The following is a 27,184-nucleotide window of genomic DNA, read 5'->3' on the forward strand; positions in this document are numbered from 1 at the left end:
AATAGATCTAGAAGTATACGTCATAGAACTCACCGACTATCAGGATATATAATACTACTAACAGATCTAGAAGTATATGTCATAGAACTCACCGACTATCAGGATATATAATACTACTAACAGATCTAGAAGTATACATCATAGAAATCACAGAATATCAGGATATATCATACTACTAACAGATCTAGAAGTATACGTCATAGAACTCACCGACTATCAGGATATATAATACTACTAACAGATCTAGAAGTATACGTCATAGAACTCACCGACTATCAGGATATATAATACTACTAACAGATCTAGAAGTATACGTCATAGAAATCCCCGACTATCAGGATATATAATACTACTAATAGATCTAGAAGTATACGTCATAGAAATCCCCGACTATCAGGATATATAATACTACTAACAGATCTAGAAGTATACGTCATAGAAATCACAGAATATCAGGATATATCATACTACTAATAGATCTAGAAGTATACGTCATAGAAATCCCCGACTATCAGGATACATAATACTACTAACTAATCTAGAAGTATACGTCGTAGAACTCACCGACTATCAGGATATATAATACTACTAGCAGATCTAGAAGTATACGTCATAGAAATCACAGAATATCAGGATATATCATACTACTAACAGATCTAGAAGTATATGTCATAGAACTCACCGACTATCAGGATATATAATACTACTAATAGATCTAGAAGTATACGTCATAGAACTCACCGACTATCAGGATATATAATACTACTAATAGATCTAGAAGTATACGTCATAGAACTCACCGAGTATCAGGATATATAATACTACTAACAGATCTAGAAGAATACGTCATAGAACTCACCGACTATCAGGATATATAATACTACTAACAGATCTAGAAGTATACGTCATAGAAATCCCCGACTATCAGGATATATAATACTACTAATAGATCTAGAAGTATACGTCATAGAAATCCCCGACTATCAGGATATATAATACTACTAACAGATCTAGAAGTATACGTCATAGAACTCACCGACTATCAGGATATATAATACTACTAATAGATCTAGAAGTATACGTCATAGAAATCACAGAATATCAGGATATATCATACTACTAATAGATCTAGAAGTATACGTCATAGAAATCCCCGACTATCAGGATATATAATACTACTAACAGATCTAGAAGTATACGTCATAGAAATCACAGAATATCAGGATATATCATACTACTAACAGATCTAGAAGTATACGTCATAGAAATCCCCGAATATCAGGATATATAATACTACTAATAGATCTAGAAGTATACGTCATAGAACTCACCGACTATCAGGATATATAATACTACTAATAGATCTAGAAGTATACCACATAGAACTCACCGACTATCAGGATATATAATACTAATAACAGATCTACAAGTATACGTCATAGAACTCACCGACTATCAGGATATATAATACTACTAACAGATCTAGAAGTATACGTCATAGAAATCCCCGACTATCAGGATATATCATACTACTAATAGATCTAGAAGTATACCTCATAGAACTCACCGACTATCAGGATATATAATACTACTAACAGATCTAGAAGTATACGTCATAGAACTCACCGACTATCAGGATATATAATAATACTAATAGATCTAGAAGTATACGTCATAGAACTCACCGACTATCAGGATATATAATACTACTAATAGATCTAGAAGTATACGTCATAGAACTCACCGACTATCAGGATATATAATACTACTAACAGATCTAGAAGTATACGTCATAGAACTCACCGACTATCAGGATATATAATACTACTAACAGATCTAGAAGTATACGTCATAGATACCCCCGACTATCAGGATATATAATACCAATAATAGATCTAGAAGTATACGTCATAGAACTCACCGACTATCAGGATATATAATACTACTAATAGATCTAGAAGTATACATCATAGATACCCCCGACTATCAGGATATATAATACTAATATTAGATCTAGAAGTATACGTCATAGAACTCACCGACTATCAGGATATATAATACTACAAACAGATCTAGAAGTATACGTCATAGAACTCACCGACTATCAGGATATATAATACTACTAACAGATCTAGAAGTATACGTCATAGAAAACCCCGACTATCAGGATATATAATACTACTAATAGATCTAGAAGTATACGTCATAGAAATCACAGAATATCAGGATATATCAACTACTAATAGATCTAGAAGTATACGTCATAGAACTCACCGACTGTCAGGATGTATAATACTACTAACAGATCTAGAAGTATACGTCATAGAACTCACCGACTATCAGGATATATAATACTACTAATAGATCTAGAAGTATACGTCATAGAACTCACCGACTATCAGGATGTATAATACTACTAATAGATCTAGAAGTATACGTCATAGAACTCACCGACTATCAGGATATATAATACTACTAACAGATCTAGAAGTATACGTCATAGAACTCACCGACTATCAGGATATATAATACTACTAATAGATCTAGAAGTATACGTCATAGAACTCACCGACTATCAGGATATATAATACTACTAATAGATCTAGAAGTATACGTCATAGAACTCACTGACTATCAGGATATATAATACTAATAATAGATCTAGAAGTATACGTCATAGAACTCACCGACTATCAGGATATATAATACTACTAATAGATCTAGAAGTATACGTCATAGAACTCACTGACTATCAGGATATATAATACTACTAATAGATCTAGAAGTATACGTCATAGAAATCCCCGACTATCAGGATATATAATACTACTAATAGATCTAGAAGTATACGTCATAGAACTCACCGACTATCAGGATATATAATACTACTAACAGATCTAGAAGTATACGTCATAGAACTCACCGACTATCAGGATATATAATACTACTAACAGATCTAGAAGTATACGTCATAGAAATCCCCGACTATCAGGATATATAATACTACTAATAGATCTAGAAGTATACGTCATAGAAATCCCCGACTATCAGGATATATAATACTACTAACAGATCTAGAAGTATACGTCATAGAAATCACAGAATATCAGGATATATCATACTACTAATAGATCTAGAAGTATACGTCATAGAAATCCCCGACTATCAGGATATATAATACTACTAACTAATCTAGAAGTATACGTCGTAGAACTCACCGACTATCAGGATATATAATACTACTAGCAGATCTAGAAGTATACGTCATAGAAATCACAGAATATCAGGATATATCATACTACTAACAGATCTAGAAGTATACGTCATAGAAATCACAGTATATCAGGATATATAATACTACTAACAGATCTAGAAGTATACGTCATAGAAATCACAGTATATCAGGATATATAATACTACTAACAGATCTAGAAGTATACGTCATAGAAATCACAGTATATCAGGATATATAATACTACTAATAGATCTAGAAGTATACGTCATAGGACTCACCGACTATCAGGATATATAATACTACTAACAGATCTAGAAGTATACGTCATAGAAATCACAGTATATCAGGATATATAATACTACTAACAGATCTAGAAGTATACGTCATAGAAATCCCCGACTATCAGGATACATAATACTACTAACAGATCTAGAAGTATACGTCATAGAACTCACCGACTATAAGGATATATAATACTACTAACAGATCTAGAAGTATACGTCATAGAAATCCCCGACTATCAGGATATATAATACTACTAACAGATCTAGAAGTATACGTCATAGAAATCACAGTATATCAGGATATATAATACTACTAACAGATCTAGAAGTATACGTCATAGAAATCCCCGACTATCAGGATATATAATACTACTAACAGATCTAGAAGTATACGTCATAGAAATCCCCGACTATCAGGATATATAATACTACTAACAGATCTAGAAGTATACGTCATAGAAATCCCTGACTATCAGGATATATAATACTACTAACACATCTAGAAGTATACGTCATAGAACTCACCGACTATCAGGATATATAATACTACTAACAGATCTAGAAGTATACGTCATAGAAATCACAGTATATCAGGATATATAATACTACTAACAGATCTAGAAGTATACGTCATAGAAATCACAGTATATCAGGATATATAATACTACTAATAGATCTAGAAGTATACGTCATAGAACTCACCGACTATCAGGATATATAATACTACTAACAGATCTAGAAGTATACGTCATAGAAATCCCCGACTATCAGGATATATAATACTACTAACAGATCTAGAAGTATACGTCATAGAAATCACAGTATATCAGGATATATAATACTACTAACAGATCTAGAAGTATACGTCATAGAACTCACCGACTATCAGGATATATAATACAACTAACAGATCTAGAAGTATACGTCATAGAAATCCCCGACTATCAGGATATATAATACTACTAACAGATCTAGAAGTATACGTCATAGAAATCCCTGACTATCAGGATATATAATACTACTAACAGATCTAGAAGTATACGTCATAGAACTCACCGACTATCAGGATATATAATACTACTAACAGATCTAGAAGTATACGTCATAGAAATCACAGAATATCAGGATATATAATACTACTAACAGATCTAGAAGTATACGTCATAGAAATCCCCGACTATCAGGATATATAATACTACTAACAGATCTAGAAGTATACGTCATAGAACTCACCGACTATCAGGATATATAATACTACTAACAGATCTAGAAGTATACGTCATAGAAATCACAGAATATCAGGATATATAATACTACTAACAGATCTAGAAGTATACGTCATAGAACTCACCGACTATCAGGATATATAATACTACTAACAGATCTAGAAGTATACGTCATAGAACTCACCGACTATTAGGATATATAATACAACTAATAGATCTAGAAGTATACGTCATAGAAATACCCGACTATCAGGATATATAATACTACTAATAGATCTAGAAGTATACGTCATAGAACTCACCGACTATTAGGATATATAATACAATTAATAGATCTAGAAGTATACGTCATAGAAATACCCGACTATCAGGATATATAATACCACTAACAGATCTAGAAGTATACGTCATAGAACTCACCGACTATCAGGATATATAATACTACTAACAGATCTAGAAGTATACGTCATAGAAATCCCCGACTATCAGGATATATAATACTACCAATAGATCTAGAAGTATACGTCATAGAACTCACCGACTATCAGGATATATAATACTACTAACAGATCTAGAAGTATACGTCATAGAAATCCCCGACTATCAGGATATATCATACTACTAACAGATCTAGAAGTATACGTCATAGAACTCACCGACTATCAGGATATATAATACTACTAACACATCTAGAAGTATACGTCATAGAACTCACCGACTATAAGGAAATATAATACTACTAACAGATCTAGAAGTATACGTCATAGAACTCACCGACTATAAGGATATATAATACTACTAGCAGATCTAGAAGTATACGTCAAAGAAATCCCCGACTATCAGGATATATAATACTACTAACAGATCTAGAAGTATACGTCATAGAACTCACCGACTATCAGGATATATAATACTACTAATAGATCTAGAAGTATACGTCATAGAAATCACCGACTATCAGGATATATAATACTACTAACAGATCTAGAAGCATACGTCATAGAACTCAGCAACTATCAGGATATATGCATATATATATATATATATATATATATATATATATATATATTTATATGTATATATATATATATATATATATATATATATATATATATATATATATATATCTCTAGAAGCATACCACATATAAAGCACTGCTTTCTGGATATAATACAGTATAATAATAATAATGTTGCCATACTATGAGCTTCCATTACTCAGTGACTGAAGGCTGTGTAGACTTAGGCAGAGAGTTTATTGTCCACCATTCTAGATTTCTCTTGTTATGTCTGTCTTGACCTGTGTAGTCTGCCCCTGTCTAGACAAGGGTATCTAGAAGGAACACGATGAGCTGATGAGACTGCACAGACACTGCAGCAGTGACAGTAAAGTCAGACGAGACTGCAGCACATTTCTCTGACTCCTCTCCATCTTACACCAAGTTCACATTGGAGTTGCCAGGCTTTTCTTTGTTGTTGGAGGACCAGAACAACGGACTAGCTAAAGCATCCATGCCATAGCGAGAGCAGCAGGTGAGTGTATGAGCTGCCTGCAGAAGCTCCATAGGCTTCACATTTTTTCAGCAATCCGACAATTTTACAACGTTAATCACACCCGTAAACCACAAGTGATGGAGGGCGCTGGAAACACCGGCTCTTTCTGGAGCACTCACTTAATAAATAGCTGTAAAACAAGATGTGGCATTTTGCAGCAGGTGAGTGCGCGCCAGTGGTTGTACCCGCAGCACAGATGGATCTAGAAGGAGCGCTAACGAGTTCTTACTCTGGATTCAGATATAGAAATTTCTAGTGGCAGGAAATATAAGGAAGAGATATGAGGCAGATGGGGAGATTATAAAGCACTTGACACTTCTTAAAGGGGATGAGTGTCAGCAGTCTAGTCCATCACCACCAGGGGGCAGAGCAGCAAAGAGTAGATCCCATAAAATGTAATTTGTAATCCGTTATGATCCAGAGAAGATGATACTCACCAAAGAACATGGGAATGTCCAGCTTCTCTTCCCGATCCACCTTCCTCTTTATCATGACAATGTAGACGGCGTAGAGGACGGCGCCGAGCAGCGACCACAGCGAACCTGCAGGATCAGCAATGTCAGAGCCGGTATATAACAAGAGAGATCACACCGAGGGATCTAGTATATGAGCTCTATATATACAGCTACACAGACTATATACTATCACAGGGTAAATGGAGGGATCTACTATATGAGCCATATGTATACAGCTACACAAACTATATACTATCACAGGGTAAATGGGGGATCTACTATATGAGCTCTATGTATACAGCTACACAGACTATATACTCACAGGGTAAATGGGGGATCTACTATATGAGCTCTATGTATACAGCTACACAGACTATATACTATCACAGGGTAAATGGGGGGATCTACTATATGAGCTCTATGTATACAGCTACACAGACTATATACTATCACAGGGTAAATGGGGGATCTACTATATGAGCTCTATGTATACAGCTACACAGACTATATACTCACAGGGTAAATGGGGGGATCTACTATATGAGCTCTATGTATACAGCTACACAAACTATATACTATCACAGGGTAAATGGAGGGATCTACTATATGAGCTCTATATATACAGCTACACAGACTATATACTATCACAGGGTAAATGGAAGGATCTACTATATGAGCTCTATGTATACAGCTACACAGACTATATACTCACAGGGTAAATGGGGGATCTACTATATGAGCTCTATATATACAGCTACACAAACTATATACTATCACAGGGTAAATGGAGGGATCTACTATATGAGCTCTATGTATACAGCTACACAGACTATATACTCACAGGGTAAATGGAGGGATCTACTATATGAGCTCTATATATACAGCTACACAGACTATATACTCACAGGGAAAATGGGGGGGATCTACTATATGAGCTCTATATATACAGCTACACAGACTATATACTATCACAGGGTAAATGGGGGGATCTACTATATGAGATCTATATATACAGCTACACAGACTATATACTCACAGGGTAAATGGGGGATCTACTATATGAGCTCTATGTATACAGCTACACAGACTATATACTATCACAGGGTAAATGGGGGATCTACTATATGAGCTCAATATATACAGCTACACAGACTATATACTCACAGGGTAAATGGGGGGATCTACTATATGAGCTCTATGTATACAGCTACACAGACTATATACTCACAGGGTAAATGGAGGGATCTACTATATGAGCTCTATATATACAGCTACACAGACTATATACTATCACAGGGTAAATGGGGGGATCTACTATATGAGCTCTATGTATACAGCTACACAGACTATATACTATCACAGGGTAAATGGGGGATCTACTATATGAGCTCAATATATACAGCTACACAGACTATATACTCACAGGGTAAATGGGGGGATCTACTATATGAGATCTATATATACAGCTACACAGACTATATACTCACAGGGTAAATGGAGGGATCTACTATATGAGCTCTATATATACAGCTACACAGACTATATACTATCACAGGGTAAATGGGGGGGATCTACTATATGAGATCTATATATACAGCTACACAGACTATATACTCACAGGGTAAATGGAGGGATCTACTATATGAGCTCTATATATACAGCTACACAGACTATATACTCACAGGGTAAATGGGGGATCTACTATATGAGCTCTATGTATACAGCTACACAAACTACATACTATCACAGGGTAAATGGGGGATCTACTATATGAGCTCTATGTATACAGCTACACAAACTACATACTATCACAGGGTAAATGGGGGATCTACTATATGAGTTCTATATATACAGCTACACAAACTATATACTATCACAGGGTAAATGGAGGGATCTACTATATGAGCTCTATATATACAGCTACACAGACTATATACTATCACAGGGTAAATGGAGGGATCTACTATATGAGCTCTATGTATACAGCTACACAGACTATATACTCACAGGGTAAATGGGGGGGATCTACTATATGAGCTCTATATATACAGCTACACAGACTATATACTATCACAGGGTAAATGGGGGGATCTACTATATGAGCTCTATATATACAGCTACACAGACTATATACTATCACAGGGTAAATGGAGGGATCTACTATATGAGCTCTATGTATACAGCTACACAGACTATATACTCACAGGGTAAATGGGGGGGATCTACTATATGAGCTCTATATATACAGCTACACAGACTATATACTATCACAGGGTAAATGGGGGATCTACTATATGAGCTCTATATATACAGCTACACAGACTATATACTATCACAGGGTAAATGGAAGGATGTACTATATGAGCTCTATGTATACAGCTACACAGACTATATACTATCACAGGGTAAATGGAGGGATCTACTATATGAGCTCTATATATACAGCTACACAGACTATATACTATCACAGGGTAAATGGGGGGGGATCTACTATATGAGCTCTATATATACAGCTACACAGACTATATACTATCACAGGGTAAATGGGGGGATCTACTATATGAGCTCTATATATACAGCTACACAGACTATATACTATCACAGGGTAAATGGAGGGATCTACTATATGAGCTCTATGTATACAGCTACACAGACTATATACTCACAGGGTAAATGGGGGGATCTACTATATGAGCTCTATATATACAGCTACACAGACTATATACTATCACAGGGTAAATGGGGGGATCTACTATATGAGATCTATATATACAGCTACACAGACTATATACTATCACAGGGTAAATGGGGGGATCTACTATATAAGCTCTATATATACAGCCACACAGACTATATACTATCACAGGGTAAATGGGGGGATCTACTATATGAGATCTATATATACAGCTACACAGACTATATACTATCACAGGATAAATGGGGGGATCTACTATATGAGCTCTATATATACAGCTACACAGACTATATACTCACAGGGTAAATGGGGGGATCTAGCATATGAGCTCTATATATACAGCTACACAGACTATATACTCACAGGGTAAATGGGGGGGGATCTACTATATGAGCTCTATATATACAGCTACACAGACTATATACTATCACAGGGTAAATGGGGGGATCTACTATATGAGCTCTATGTATACAGCTACACAGACTATATACTATCACAGGGTAAATGGGGGGATCTACTATATGAGCTCTATGTATACAGCTACACAGACTATATACTCACAGGGTAAATGGGGGATCTACTATATGAGCTCTATATATACAGCTACACAGACTATATACTCACAGGGTAAATGGGGGGGATCTACCATATGAGCTCTATATATACAGCTACACAGACTATATACTCACAGGGTAAATGGGGGGGATCTACTATATGAGCTCTATATATACAGCTACACAGACTATATACTCACAGGGTAAATGGGGGGGATCTACCATATGAGCTCTATATATACAGCTACACAGACTATATACTATCACAGGGTAAATGGGGGGATCTACTATATGAGCTCTATGTATACAGCTACACAGACTATATACTATCACAGGGTAAATGGGGGGATCTACTATATGAGCTCTATGTATACAGCTACACAGACTATATACTATCACAGGGTAAATGGAGGGATCTACTATATGAGCTCTATATATACAGCTACACAGACTATATACTCACAGGGTAAATGGGGGGGATCTACTATATGAGCTCTATATATAGAGCTACACAGACTATATACTATCACAGGGTAAATGGGGGATCTACTATATGAGCTCTATGTATACAGCTACACAGACTATATACTATCACAGGGTAAATGGGGGATCTACTATATGAGATCTATGTATACAGCTACACAGACTATATACTATCAACGGGTAAATGGGGGGATCTACTATATGAGCTCTATGTATACAGCTACACAGACTATATACTATCACAAGGTAAATGGGGGGATCTACTATATGAGCTCTATATATACAGCTACACAGACTATATACTATCACAGGGTAAATGGAAGGATCTACTATATGAGCTCTATGTATACAGCTACACAGACTATATACTATCACAGGGTAAATGGAGGGATCTACTATATGAGCTCTATATATACAGCTACACAGACTATATACTATCACAGGGTAAATGGAGGGATCTACTATATGAGCTCTATGTATACAGCTACACAGACTATATACTCACAGGGTAAATGGGGGGGATCTACTATACGAGCTCTATATATACAGCTACACAGACTATAAACTATCACAGGGTAAATGGGGGGATCTACTATATGAGCTCTATATATACAGCTACACAGACTATATACTATCACAGGGTAAATGGAGGGATCTACTATATGAGCTCTATGTATACAGCTACACAGACTATATACTCACAGGGTAAATGGGGGGGATCTACTATATGAGCTCTATATATACAGCTACACAGACTATATACTATCACAGGGTAAATGGGGGGATCTACTATATGAGATCTATATATACAGCTACACAGACTATATACTCACAGGGTAAATGGGGGGGATCTACTATATGAGCTCTATGTATACAGCTACACAGACTATATACTATCACAGGGTAAATGGGGGGATCTACTATATAAGCTCTATATATACAGCCACACAGACTATATACTATCACAGGGTAAATGGGGGGATCTACTATATGAGATCTATATATACAGCTACACAGACTATATACTATCACAGGGTAAATGGGGGGATCTACTATATGAGCTCTATGTATACAGCTACACAGACTATATACTCACAGGGTAAATGGGGGATCTACTATATGAGCTCTATATATACAGCTACACAGACTATATACTCACAGGGTAAATGGGGGGGATCTACCATATGAGCTCTATATATACAGCTACACAGACTATATACTCACAGGGTAAATGGGGGGGATCTACTATATGAGCTCTATATATACAGCTACACAGACTATATACTATCACAGGGTAAATGGGGGGATCTACTATATGAGCTCTATGTATACAGCTACACAGACTATATACTCACAGGGTAAATGGGGGATCTACTATATGAGCTCTATATATACAGCTACACAGACTATATACTATCACAGGGTAAATGGGGGGATCTACTATATAAGCTCTATATATACAGCCACACAGACTATATACTATCACAGGGTAAATGGGGGGATCTACTATATGAGATCTATATATACAGCTACACAGACTATATACTATCACAGGGTAAATGGGGGGATCTACTATATGAGCTCTATGTATACAGCTACACAGACTATATACTCACAGGGTAAATGGGGGATCTACTATATGAGCTCTATATATACAGCTACACAGACTATATACTCACAGGGTAAATGGGGGGGATCTACCATATGAGCTGTATATATACAGCTACACAGACTATATACTCACAGGGTAAATGGGGGGGATCTACTATATGAGCTCTATATATACAGCTACACAGACTATATACTATCACAGGGTAAATGGGGGGATCTACTATATGAGCTCTATGTATACAGCTACACAGACTATATACTATCACAGGGTAAATGGGGGGATCTACTATATGAGCTCTATGTATACAGCTACACAGACTATATACTATCACAGGGTAAATGGAGGGATCTACTATATGAGCTATATATATACAGCTACACAGACTATATACTCACAGGGTAAATGGGGGGGATCTACTATATGAGCTCTATATATACAGCTACACAGACTATATACTATCACAGGGTAAATGGGGGATCTACTATATGAGCTCTATGTATACAGCTACACAGACTATATACTATCACAGGGTAAATGGAGGGATCTACTATATGAGCTCTATATATACAGATACACAGACTATATACTATCACAGGGTAAATGGGGGATCTACTATATGAGCTCTATATATACAGCTACACAGACTATATACTCACAGGGTAAATGGGGGGGATCTACTATATGAGCTCTATATATACAGCTACACAGACTATATACTATCACAGGGTAAATGGGGGGATCTACTATATGAGCTCTATATATACAGCTACACAGACTATATACTATCACAGGGTAAATGGGGGGGATCTACTATATGAGCTCTATATATACAGCTACACAGACTATATACTATCACAGGGTAAATGGGGGGATCTACTATATGAGCTCTATGTATACAGCTACACAGACTATATACTCACAGGGTAAATGGGGGGGATCTACTATATGAGCTCTATATATACAGCTACACAGACTATATACTATCACAGGGTAAATGGGGGGGATCTACTATATGAGCTCTATATATACAGCTACACAGACTATATACTATCACAGGGTAAATGGGGGATCTACTATATGAGCTCTATATATACAGCTACACAGACTATATACTCACAGGGTAAATGGGGGGGATCTACTATATGAGCTCTATATATACAGCTACACAGACTATATACTATCACAGGGTAAATGGGGGGATCTACTATATGAGCTCTATATATACAGCTACACAGACTATATACTATCACAGGGTAAATGGGGGATCTACTATATGAGCTCTATGTATACAGCTACACAGACTATATACTCACAGGGTAAATGGGGGGGATCTACTATATGAGCTCTATATATACAGCTACACAGACTATATACTATCACAGGGTAAATGGGGGGATCTACTATATGAGATCTATATATACAGCTACACAGACTATATACTCACAGGGTAAATGGGGGGGATCTACTATATGAGCTCTATGTATACAGCTACACAGACTATATACTATCACAGGGTAAATGGGGGGATCTACTATATAAGCTCTATATATACAGCCACACAGACTATATACTATCACAGGGTAAATGGGGGGATCTACTATATGAGATCTATATATACAGCTACACAGACTATATACTATCACAGGATAAATGGGGGGATCTACTATATGAGCTCTATATATACAGCTACACAGACTATATACTCACAGGGTAAATGGGGGGGATCTACCATATGAGCTCTATATATACAGCTACACAGACTATATACTCACAGGGTAAATGGGGGGGGATCTACTATATGAGCTCTATATATACAGCTACACAGACTATATACTATCACAGGGTAAATGGGGGGATCTACTATATGAGCTCTATGTATACAGCTACACAGACTATATACTATCACAGGGTAAATGGGGGGATCTACTATATGAGCTCTATGTATACAGCTACACAGACTATATACTATCACAGGGTAAATGGAGGGATCTACTATATGAGCTCTATATATACAGCTACACAGACTATATACTCACAGGGTAAATGGGGGATCTACTATATGAGCTCTATATATACAGCTACACAGACTATATACTCACAGGGTAAATGGGGGGGATCTACCATATGAGCTCTATATATACAGCTACACAGACTATATACTCACAGGGTAAATGGGGGGGATCTACTATATGAGCTCTATATATACAGCTACACAGACTATATACTATCACAGGGTAAATGGGGGGATCTATATATGAGCTCTATGTATACAGCTACACAGACTATATACTATCACAGGGTAAATGGAGGGATCTACTATATGAGCTCTATATATACAGCTACACAGACTATATACTCACAGGGTAAATGGGGGATCTACTATATGAGCTCTATATATACAGCTACACAGACTATATACTCACAGGGTAAATGGGGGGGATCTACCATATGAGCTCTATATATACAGCTACACAGACTATATACTCACAGGGTAAATGGGGGGGATCTACTATATGAGCTCTATATATACAGCTACACAGACTATATACTATCACAGGGTAAATGGGGGGATCTACTATATGAGCTCTATGTATACAGCTACACAGACTATATACTATCACAGGGTAAATGGAGGGATCTACTATATGAGCTCTATATATACAGCTACAAAGACTATATACTCACAGGGTAAATGGGGGGGATCTACTATATGAGCTCTATATATACAGCTACACAGACTATATACTATCACAGGGTAAATGGGGGATCTACTATATGAGCTCTATGTATACAGCTACACAGACTATATACTATCACCGGGTAAATGGAGGGATCTACTATATGAGCTCTATATATACAGATACACAGACTATATACTATCACAGGGTAAATGGGGGATCTACTATATGAGCTCTATATATACAGCTACACAGACTATATACTCACAGGGTAAATGGGGGGGATCTACTATATGAGATCTATGTATACAGCTACACAGACTATATACTATCACAGGGTAAATGGAAGGATCTACTATATGAGCTCTATGTATACAGCTACACAGACTATATACTATCACAGGGTAAATGGGGGGGATCTACTATATGAGCTCTATATATACAGCTACACAGACTATATACTATCACAGGGTAAATGGAGGGATCTACTATATGAGCTCTATGTATACAGCTACACAGACTATATACTCACAGGGTAAATGGAGGGATCTACTATATGAGCCATATGTATACAGCTACACAAACTATATACTATCACAGGGTAAATGGGGGATCTACTATATAAGCTCTATATATACAGCTACACAGACTATATACTCACAGGGTAAATGGGGGGGATCTACTATATGAGCTCTATATATACAGCTACACAGACTATATACTATCACAGGGTAAATGGGGGGATCTACTATATGAGCTCTATATATACAGCTACACAGACTATATACTCACAGGGTAAATGGGGGGGATCTACTATATGAGCTCTATATATACAGCTACACAGACTATATACTCACAGGGTAAATGGGGGGGATCTACTATATGAGCTCTATATATACAGCTACACAGACTATATACTCACAGGGTAAATGGGGGATCTACTATATGAGCTCTATATATACAGCTACACAGACTATATACTATCACAGGGTAAATGGGGGATCTACTATATGAGCTCGATATATACAGCTACACAGACTATATACTATCACAGGGTAAATGGAGGGATCTACTATATGAGCTCTATATATACAGCTACACAGACTATATACTATCACAGGGAAAATGGGGGATCTACTATATGAGCTCTATGTATACAGCTACACAGACTATATACTATCACAGGGTAAATGGGGGATCTACTATATGAGCTCTATATATACAGCTACACAGACTATATACTCACATGGTAAATGGAGGGATCTACTATATGAGTTCTATATATACAGCTACACAGACTATATACTATCACAGGGTAAATGGGGGGATCTACTATATGAGATCTATATATACAGCTACACAGACTATATACTCACAGGGTAAATGGGGGGGATCTACTATATGAGCTCTATGTATACAGCTACACAGACTATATACTATCACAGGGTAAATGGGGGATCTACTATATGAGCTCTATGTATACAGCTACACAGACTATATACTATCACAGGGTAAATGGGGGGATCTACTATATGAGCCATATGTATACAGCTACACAGACTATATACTATCACAGGGTAAATGGAAGGATCTACTATATGAGCTCTATGTATACATCTACACAGACTATATACTATCACAGGGTATATGGAGGGATCTACTATATGAGCTGTATGTATACAGCTACACAGACTATATACTATCACAGGGTAAATGGGGGATCTACTATATGAACTCTATATATACAGCTACACAGACTATATACTCACAGGGTAAATGGAGGGATCTACTATATGAGCTCTATGTATACAGCTACACAGACCATATACTATCACAGGGTAAATGGGGGGGATCTACTATATGAGCTCTATGTATACAGCTACACAGACTATATACTATCACAGGGTAAATGGAGGGATCTACTATATGAGCTCTATGTATACAGCTACACAGACTATATACTATCACAGGGTAAATGGGGGGGATCTACTATATGAGCTCTATATATACAGCTACACAAACTATATACTATCACAGGGTAAATGGAGGGATCTACTATATGAGCTCTATGTATACAGCTACACAGACTATATACTCACAGGGTAAATGGGGGATCTACTATATGAGCTCTATATATACAGCTACACAGACTATATACTATCACAGGGTAAATGGAGGGATCTACTATATGAGCTCTATGTATACAGCTACACAAACTATATACTATCACAGGGTAAATGGAGGGATCTACTATATGAGCTCTATGTATACAGCTACACAGACTATATACTATCACAGGGTAAATGGGGGGATATACTATATGAGCTCTATGTATACAGCTACACAGACTATATACTATCACAGGGTAAATGGGGGGATCTACTATATGAGCTCTATATATACAGCTACACAGACTATATACTATCACAGGGTAAATGGGGGGATCTACTATATGAGCTCTATGTATACAGCTACACAGACTATATACTATCACAGGGTAAATGGGGGGATCTACTATATGAGCTCTATGTATACAGCTACACAGACTATATACTATCACAGGGTAAATGGAAGGATCTACTATATGAGCTCTATGTATACAGCTACACAGACTATATACTATCACAGGGTAAATGGAGGGATCTACTATATGAGCTCTATGTATACAGCTACACAGACTATATACTCACAGGGTAAATGGGGGATCTACTATATGAGCTCTATATATACAGCTACACAGACTATATACTATCACAGGGTAAATGGGGGGGATCTACTATATGAGCTCTATATATACAGCTACACAGACTATATACTATCACAGGGTAAATGGGGGGATCTACTATATGAGATCTATGTATACAGCTACACAGACTATATACTATCACAGGGTAAATGGGGGATCTACTATATGAGCTCTATATATATACAGCTACACAGACTATATACTATCACAGGGTAAATGGAGGGATCTACTATATGAGCTCTATATATACAGCTACACAGACTATATACTATCACAGGGTAAATGGAGGGATCTACTATATGAGATCTATGTATACAGCTACACAAACTATATACTATCACAGGGTAAATGGGGGGATCTACTATATGAGCTCTATGTATACAGCTACATAGACTATATACTATCACAGGGTAAATGGGGGGATCTACTATATGAGCTCTATGTATACAGCTACACAGACTATATACTATCACAGGGTAAATGGAAGGATCTACTATATGAGATCTATGTATACAGCTACACAGACTATATACTCACAGGGTAAATGGGGGGGATCTACTATATGAGCTCTATATATACAGCTACACAGACTATATACTATCACAGGGTAAATGGGGGATCTACTATATGAACTCTATATATACAGCTACACAGACTATATACTCACAGGGTAAATGGAGGGATCTACTATATGAGCTCTATGTATACAGCTACACAGACTATATACTATCACAGGGTAAATGGAGGGATCTACTATATGAGCTCTATGTATACAGCTACACAGACTATATACTATCACAGGGTAAATGGGGGGATCTACTATATGAGCTCTATGTATACAGCTACACAGACTATATACTATCACAGGGTAAATGGGGGGATCTACTATATGAGCTCTATGTATACAGCTACACAGAATATATACTATCACAGGGTAAATGGGGGGGATCTACTATATGAGCTCTATATATACAGCTACACAAACTATATACTATCACAGGGTAAATGGGGGATCTACTATATGAGCTCTATATATACAGCTACACAGACTATATACTCACAGGGTAAATGGAGGATCTACTATATGAGCTCTATATATACAGCTACACAAACTATATACTATCACAGGGTAAATGGAGGGATCTACTATATGAGCTCTATGTATACAGCTACACAGACTATATACTCACAGGGTAAATGGGGGATCTACTATATGAGCTCTATATATACAGCTACACAGACTATATACTATCACAGGGTAAATGGAGGGATCTACTATATGAGCTCTATGTATACAGCTACACAAACTATATACTATCACAGGGTAAATGGAGGGATCTACTATATGAGCTCTATGTATACAGCTACACAGACTATATACTATCACAGGGTAAATGGGGGGATCTACTATATGAGCTCTATGTATACAGCTACACAGACTATATACTATCACAGGGTAAATGGGGGGATCTACTATATGAGCTCTATATATACAGCTACACAGACTATATACTATCACAGGGTAAATGGGGGGATCTACTATATGAGCTCTATGTATACAGCTACACAGACTATATACTATCACAGGGTAAATGGGGGGATCTACTATATGAGTTCTATGTATACAGCTACACAGACTATATACTATCACAGGGTAAATGGAGGGATCTACTATATGAGCTCTATGTATACAGCTACACAGACTATATACTCACAGGGTAAATGGGGGATCTACTATATGAGCTCTATATATACAGCTACACAGACTATATACTATCACAGGGTAAATGGGGGGGATCTACTATATGAGCTCTATATATACAGCTACACAGACTATATACTATCACAGGGTAAATGGGGGGATCTACTATATGAGATCTATGTATACAGCTACACAGACTATATACTATCACAGGGTAAATGGGGGATCTACTATATGAGCTCTATATATACAGCTACACAGACTATATACTATCACAGGGTAAATGGAGGGATCTACTATATGAGCTCTATATATACAGCTACACAGACTATATACTATCACAGGGTAAATGGAGGGATCTACTATATGAGATCTATGTATACAGCTACACAAACTATATACTATCACAGGGTAAATGGGGGGATCTACTATATGAGCTCTATGTATACAGCTACATAGACTATATACTATCACAGGGTAAATGGGGGGATCTACTATATGAGCTCTATGTATACAGCTACACAGACTATATACTATCACAGGGTAAATGGAAGGATCTACTATATGAGATCTATGTATACAGCTACACAGACTATATACTCACAGGGTAAATGGGGGGGATCTACTATATGAGCTCTATATATACAGCTACACAGACTATATACTATCACAGGGTAAATGGGGGGATCTACTATATGAGATCTATGTATACAGCTACACAAACTATATACTATCACAGGGTAAATGGAGGGATCTACTATATGAGCTCTATGTATACAGCTACACAGACTATATACTATCACAGGGTAAATGGGGGGATCTACTATATGAGATCTATGTATACAGCTACACAGACTATATACTATCACAGGGTAAATGGGGGATCTACTATATGAGCTCTATGTATACAGCTACACAGACTATATACTATCACAGGGTAAATGGAGGGATCTACTATATGAGCTCTATATATACAGCTACACAGACTATATACTATCACAGGGTAAATGGGGGATCTACTATATGAGATCTATGTATACAGCTACACAGACTATATACTATCACAGGGTAAATGGGGGATCTACTATATGAGATCTATGTATACAGCTACACAGACTATATACTCACAGGGTAAATGGGGGATCTACTATATGAGCTCTATATATACAGCTACACAGACTATATACTATCACAGGGTAAATGGAGGGATCTACTATATGAGCTCTATGTATACAGCTACACAGACTATATACTCACAGGGTAAATGGGGGATCTACTATATGAGCTCTATATATACAGCTACACAGACTATATACTATCACAGGGTAAATGGGGGGGATCTACTATATGAGCTCTATATATACAGCTACACAAACTATATACTATCACAGGGTAAATGGAGGGATCTACTATATGAGATCTATATATACAGCTACACAAACTATATACTATCACAGGGTAAATGGAGGGATCTACTATATGAGCTCTATATATACAGCTACACAGACTATATACTATCACAGGGTAAATGGGGGATCTACTATATGAGCTCTATGTATACAGCTACACAGACTATATACTATCACAGGGTAAATGGGGGATCTACTATATGAGCTCTATATATACAGCTACACAGACTATATACTATCACAGGGTAAATGGGGGATCTACTATATGAGCTCTATATATACAGCTACACAGACTATATACTATCACAGGGTAAATGGGGATCTACTATATGAGCTCTATGTATACAGCTACACAGACTATATACTCACAGGCTAAATGGAGGGATCTACTATATGAGCTCTATATACACAGCTACACAGACTATATACTCACAGGGTAAATGGGGGATCTACTATATGAGCTCTATGTATACAGCTACACAGACTATATACTATCACAGGGTAAATGGAGGGATCTACTATATGAGCTCTATATATACAGCTACACAAACTATATACTATCACAGGGTAAATGGAGGGATCTACTATATGAGCTCTATATATACAGCTACACAGACTATATACTATCACAGGGTAAATGGGGGGATCTACTATATGAGCTCTATGTATACAGCTACACAGACTATATACTATCACAGGGTAAATGGAGGGATCTACTATATGAGATCTATGTATACAGCTACACAAACTATATACTATCACAGGGTAAATGGGGGATCTACTATATGAGCTCTATATATACAGCTACACAGACTATATACTATCACAGGGTAAATGGGGGATCTACTATATGAGCTCTATATATACAGCTACACAGACTATATACTATCACAGGGTAAATGGGGGATCTACTATATGAGCTCTATATATACAGCTACACAGACTATATACTCACAGGGTAAATGGGGGGGATCTACTATATGAGCTCTATGTATACAGCTACACAGACTATATACTCACAGGGTAAATGGGGGGATCTACTATATGAGCTCTATATATACAGCTACACAGACTATATACTATCACAGGGTAAATGGAGGGATCTACTATATGAGCTCTATATATACAGCTACACAGACTATATACTATCACAGGGTAAATGGGGGGATCTACTATATGAGCTCTATATATACAGCTACACAAACTATATACTATCACAGGGTAAATGGGGGATCTACTATATGAGCTCTATATATACAGCTACAAAGACTATATACTATCACAGGGTAAATGGGGGATCTACTATATGAGCTCTATGTATACAGCTACACAGACTATATACTATCACAGGGTAAATGAGGGATCTACTATATGAGCTCTATATATACAGCTACACAAACTATATACTATCACAGGGTAAATGGAGGGATCTACTATATGAGCTTTATGTATACAGCTACACAGACTATATACTCCCAGGGTAAATGGAGGGATCTACTATATGAGCTCTATGTATACAGCTACACAGACTATATACTATCACAGGGTAAATGGGGGATCTACTATATGAGCTCTATGTATACAGCTACACAGACTATATACTATCACAGGGTAAATGGAAGGATCTACTATATGAGCTCTATGTATACAGCTACACAGACTATATACTATCACAGGGTAAATGGGGGATCTACTATATGAGCTCTATATATACAGCTACACAGACTATATACTCACAGGGTAAATGGAGGGATCTACTATATGAGCTCTATGTATACAGCTACACAGACTATATACTATCACAGGGTAAATGGGGGGATCTACTATATGAGCTCTATGTATACAGCTACACAGACTATATACTATCACAGGGTAAATGGAGGGATCTACTATATGAGCTCTATATATACAGCTACACAGACTATATACTATCACAGGGTAAATGGAAGGATCTACTATATGAGCTCTATGTATACAGCTACACAGACTATATACTCACAGGGTAAATGGAGGGATCTACTATATGAGCTCTATATATACAGCTACACAGACTATATACTATCACAGGGTAAATGGGGGGGATCTACTATATGAGCTCTATATATACAGCTACACAGACTATATACTCACAGGGTAAATCGAGGGATCTACTATATGAGCTCTATGTATACAGCTACACAGACTATATACTCACAGGGTAAATGGAGGGATCTACTATATGAGCTCTATATATACAGCTACACAGACTATATACTATCACAGGGTAAATGGGGGGATCTACTATATGAGCTCTATATATACAGCTACACAGACTATATACTATCACAGGGTAAATGGGGGGATCTACTATATGAGCTCTATGTATACAGCTACACAGACTATATACTATCACAGGGTAAATGGAGGGATCTACTATATGAGCTCTATATATACAGCTACACAGACTATATACTATCACAGGGTAAATGGAGGGATCTACTATATGAGCTCTATATATACAGCTACACAGACTATATACTATCACAGGGTAAATGGGGGATCTACTATATGAGCTCTATATATACAGCTACACAGACTATATACTATCACAGGGTAAATGGGGGGATCTACTATATGAGATCTATGTATACAGCTACACAGACTATATACTATCACAGGGTAAATGGGGGGATCTACTATATGAGCTCTATATATACAGCTACACAGACTATATACTATCACAGGGTAAATGGGGGGATCTACTATATGAGCTCTATATATACAGCTACACAGACTATATACTATCACAGGGTAAATGGGGGATCTACTATATTAGCTCTATATATACAGCTACACAGACTATATACTATCACAGGGTAAATGGAGGGATCTAGTATGCAGAAGGACAGGGGATCTATGTTGTGTCTGCATACAGTTATTGGGGCACAGCACGTCTCCAGGCATAGACAATATCGCTGTCCCCTATAGAGAACCCTTATATCCCAATACACAATCTAGGAGCGGAGTGCCCCCATAATTAAGACAGGTCTGAGGAGATTTTTTTTTCTGATTAAAGGTCAGGACTTATTTTTTTACCTACGGTGTCTTTATTGTACCCACTGTGTCTTTAGGTTGTCTATGGTGTCTTTCAGTTACCTATGGTGTCTTTCAGTTACCTATGGTGTCTTTAGGTTACCTATGGTGTCTTTCAATTATCTATTGTGTCTTTCGGTTACCTATGGTGTCTTTTGGTTACCTATGGTGTCTTTCGGTTACCTATGGTGTCTTTCAATTATCTATTGTGTCTTTCGGTTACCTATGGTGTCTTTTGGTTACCTATGGTGTCTTTGGGTTACCTATTGTGTCTCTATGTTACCTATGGTGTCTTTCGGTTATCTATGGTGTCTTTCGGTTATCTATAGTGTCTTTTGATTATCTATTGTGTCTCTACGTTACCTACGGTGTCTTTATGGTACCCACTGTGTCTTTAGGTTATCTATGGTGTCTTTCGGTTACCTATGGTGTCTTTCAGTTACCTATGGTGTCTTTAGGTTATCTATGGTGTCTTTCAGTTACCTATGGTGTCTTTAGGTTACTTATGGTATCTTTCGGTTACCTATGGTGTCTTTCAGTTACCTATGGTGTCTTTCGGTTACCTATGGTATCTTTCGGTTACCTATGGTGTCTTTAGGTTACCTATGGTGTCTTTCAGTTACCTATGGTGTCTTTCGGTTACCTATGGTGTCTTTCGGTTACCTATGGTGTCTTTCGGTTACCTATGGTGTCTTTAGGTTATCTATGGTGTCTTTCAGTTACCTATGGTGTCTTTAGGTTATCTATGGTGTCTTTCAGTTACCTATGGTGTCTTTAGGTTATCTATGGTGTCTTTCAGTTACCTATGGTGTCTTTCGGTTACCTATGGTGTCTTTCGGTTACCTATGGTGTCTTTCAGTTACCTATGGTGTCTTTCAGTTACCTATGGTGTCTTTAGGTTATCTATGGTGTCTTTCAGTTACCTATGGTGTCTTTCGGTTACCTATGGTATCTTTCGGTTACCTATGGTGTCTTTCGGTTACCTATGGTGTCTTTCGGTTACCTATTTTGTCTTTAGGTTACCTATGGTGTCTTTCGGTTACCTATGGTGTCTTTCAGTTACCTATGGTGTCTTTCAGTTACCTATGGTGTCTTTAGGTTATCTATGGTGTCTTTCAGTTACCTATGGTGTCTTTCGGTTACCTATGGTGTCTTTCGGTTACCTATGGTGTCTTTCGGTTACCTATTTTGTCTTTAGGTTACCTATGGTGTCTTTCGGTTACCTATGGTATCTTTCGGTTACCTATGGTGTCTTTCAGTTACCTATGGTGTCTTTCAGTTACCCATGGTGTCTTTCGGTTACCTATGGTGTCTTTCGGTTACCTATGGTGTCTTTCGGTTACCTATGGTGTCTTTCAGTTACCTATGGTGTCTTTCGGTTACCTATGGTATCTTTCGGTTACCTATGGTGTCTTTCGGTTACCTATGGTGTCTTTTGGTTACCTATGGTGTCTTTGGGTTACCTATTGTGTCTCTATGTTACCTATGGTGTCTTTCGGTTATCTATGGTGTCTTTCGGTTATCTATGGTGTCTTTTGATTATCTATTGTGTCTCTACGTTACCTACGGTGTCTTTATGGTACCCACTGTGTCTTTAGGTTATCTATGGTGTCTTTCAGTTACCTATGGTGTCTTTCAGTTACCTATGGTGTCTTTAGGTTATCTATGGTGTCTTTCAGTTACCTATGGTGTCTTTAGGTTACTTATGGTATCTTTCGGTTACCTATGGTGTCTTTCAGTTACCTATGGTGTCTTTCGGTTACCTATGGTATCTTTTGGTTACCTATGGTGTCTTTAGGTTACCTATGGTGTCTTTCGGTTACCTATTTTGTCTTTAGGTTACCTATGGTGTCTTTCGGTTACCTATGGTGTCTTTCAGTTACCTATGGTGTCTTTCGGTTACCTATTTTGTCTTTAGGTTACCTATGGTGTCTTTCGGTTACCTATGGTATCTTTCGGTTACCTATGGTGTCTTTCGGTTACCTATGGTGTCTTTCGGTTACCTATGGTATCTTTCGGTTACCTATGGTATCTTTCGGTTACCTATGGTGTCTTTCAGTTACCTATGGTGTCTTTCAGTTACCTATGGTGTCTTTCGGTTACCTATGGTGTCTTTCAGTTACCTATGGTGTCTTTCGGTTACCTATGGTGTCTTTCGGTTACCTATGGTGTCTTTCAGTTACCTATGGTGTCTTTCCGTTACCTATGGTGTCTTTCGGTTACCTATGGTGTCTTTCGGTTACCTATGGTGTCTTTCGGTTACCTATGGTGTCTTTCAGTTACCTATGGTGTCTTTCGGTTACCTATGGTGTCTTTCAGTTACCTATGGTGTCTTTCGGTTACCTATGGTGTCTTTCAGTTACCTATGGTGTCTTTCGGTTACCTATGGTGTCTTTCGGTTACCTATTTTGTCTTTCGGTTACCTATTTTGTCTTTCGGTTATCTATGGTGTCTTTCAGTTACCTATGGTGTCTTTCAGTTACCTATGGTGTCTTTCAGTTACCTATGGTGTCTTTCAGTTACCTATGGTGTCTTTCAGTTACCTATGGTGTCTTTCAGTTACCTATGGTGTCTTTCGGTTACCTATGGTGTCTTTCAGTTACCTATGGTGTCTTTCGGTTACCTATGGTGTCTTTCGGTTACCTATGGTGTCTTTCAGTTACCTATGGTGTCTTTCGGTTACCTATGGTGTCTTTCGGTTACCTATGGTGTCTTTCAGTTACCTATGGTGTCTTTCGGTTACCTATGGTGTCTTTCAGTTACCTATGGTGTCTTTCGGTTACCTATGGTGTCTTTCGGTTACCTATGGTGTCTTTCAGTTACCTATGGTGTCTTTCGGTTACCTATGGTGTCTTTCGGTTACCTATTTTGTCTTTCGGTTACCTATTTTGTCTTTCGGTTATCTATGGTGTCTTTCAGTTACCTATGGTGTCTTTAGGTTACCTATGGTGTCTTTCAGTTACCTATGGTGTCTTTCGGTTACCTATGGTGTCTTTCGGTTACCTATGGTATCTTTCGGTTACCTATGGTGTCTTTATCTCTGGAGGTCTCCGATCCTGAGAAGCTGACCAGCACCACACCGCAGATACTGTGGAGACAGGGAGTACAGTGAGGAGGAGAGGGGAGAACGGCCCAAACAAACTGCAGAAATTCTACTCACCTCAGGACAACGGCCAGTAATTTGGAGAGAGTAAATCGGTCGCCGCTGTTACTGGGAAAGATGGATGCCAGGATCAGTGTGAAAAGACCTGCAATAAAGAGCCACGAGGTAAGACAGATGGCGCCCCAGTGGTCGTGGATTCACTCACATCTGACACTTATGGGTAGATGAGAACCCACCTGATGTGGACGAGATGATGTTCACAATGGCGACCTGCGTGTCAGATAGCGCCTCCTGGTACGAATAATTGGCCAAGAACCACTGGGAAGGCGAAAGAACAAACCTCAGTTCATCACACAGAATCCGTACAGTCGCCCACC

The 27,184-nt window shown here is 37.5% G+C and overlaps 1 protein-coding gene across 1 annotated transcript in view; it reads right to left on the bottom strand.

The window, feature by feature from the left end:
• The window catches only part of SLC35F5 (solute carrier family 35 member F5), a 193,669-nt gene that overhangs the window by 52,687 nt on the left and 113,798 nt on the right, over window positions 1-27,184 (bottom strand). The window contains exons 8-11 of the mRNA XM_075285927.1: window positions 27,044-27,125; window positions 26,865-26,952; window positions 26,728-26,792; window positions 6,736-6,840 (exon numbers count right to left, since the gene is read on the bottom strand). Of these exons, the coding sequence (XP_075142028.1) occupies window positions 6,736-6,840; window positions 26,728-26,792; window positions 26,865-26,952; window positions 27,044-27,125 (340 nt within the window). The remainder of the gene's footprint in view (window positions 1-6,735; window positions 6,841-26,727; window positions 26,793-26,864; window positions 26,953-27,043; window positions 27,126-27,184) is intronic.

This window comes from Leptodactylus fuscus, chromosome 8 (assembly GCF_031893055.1).
Source record: "Leptodactylus fuscus isolate aLepFus1 chromosome 8, aLepFus1.hap2, whole genome shotgun sequence".
Lineage (NCBI taxonomy): Eukaryota > Metazoa > Chordata > Amphibia > Anura > Leptodactylidae > Leptodactylus > Leptodactylus fuscus.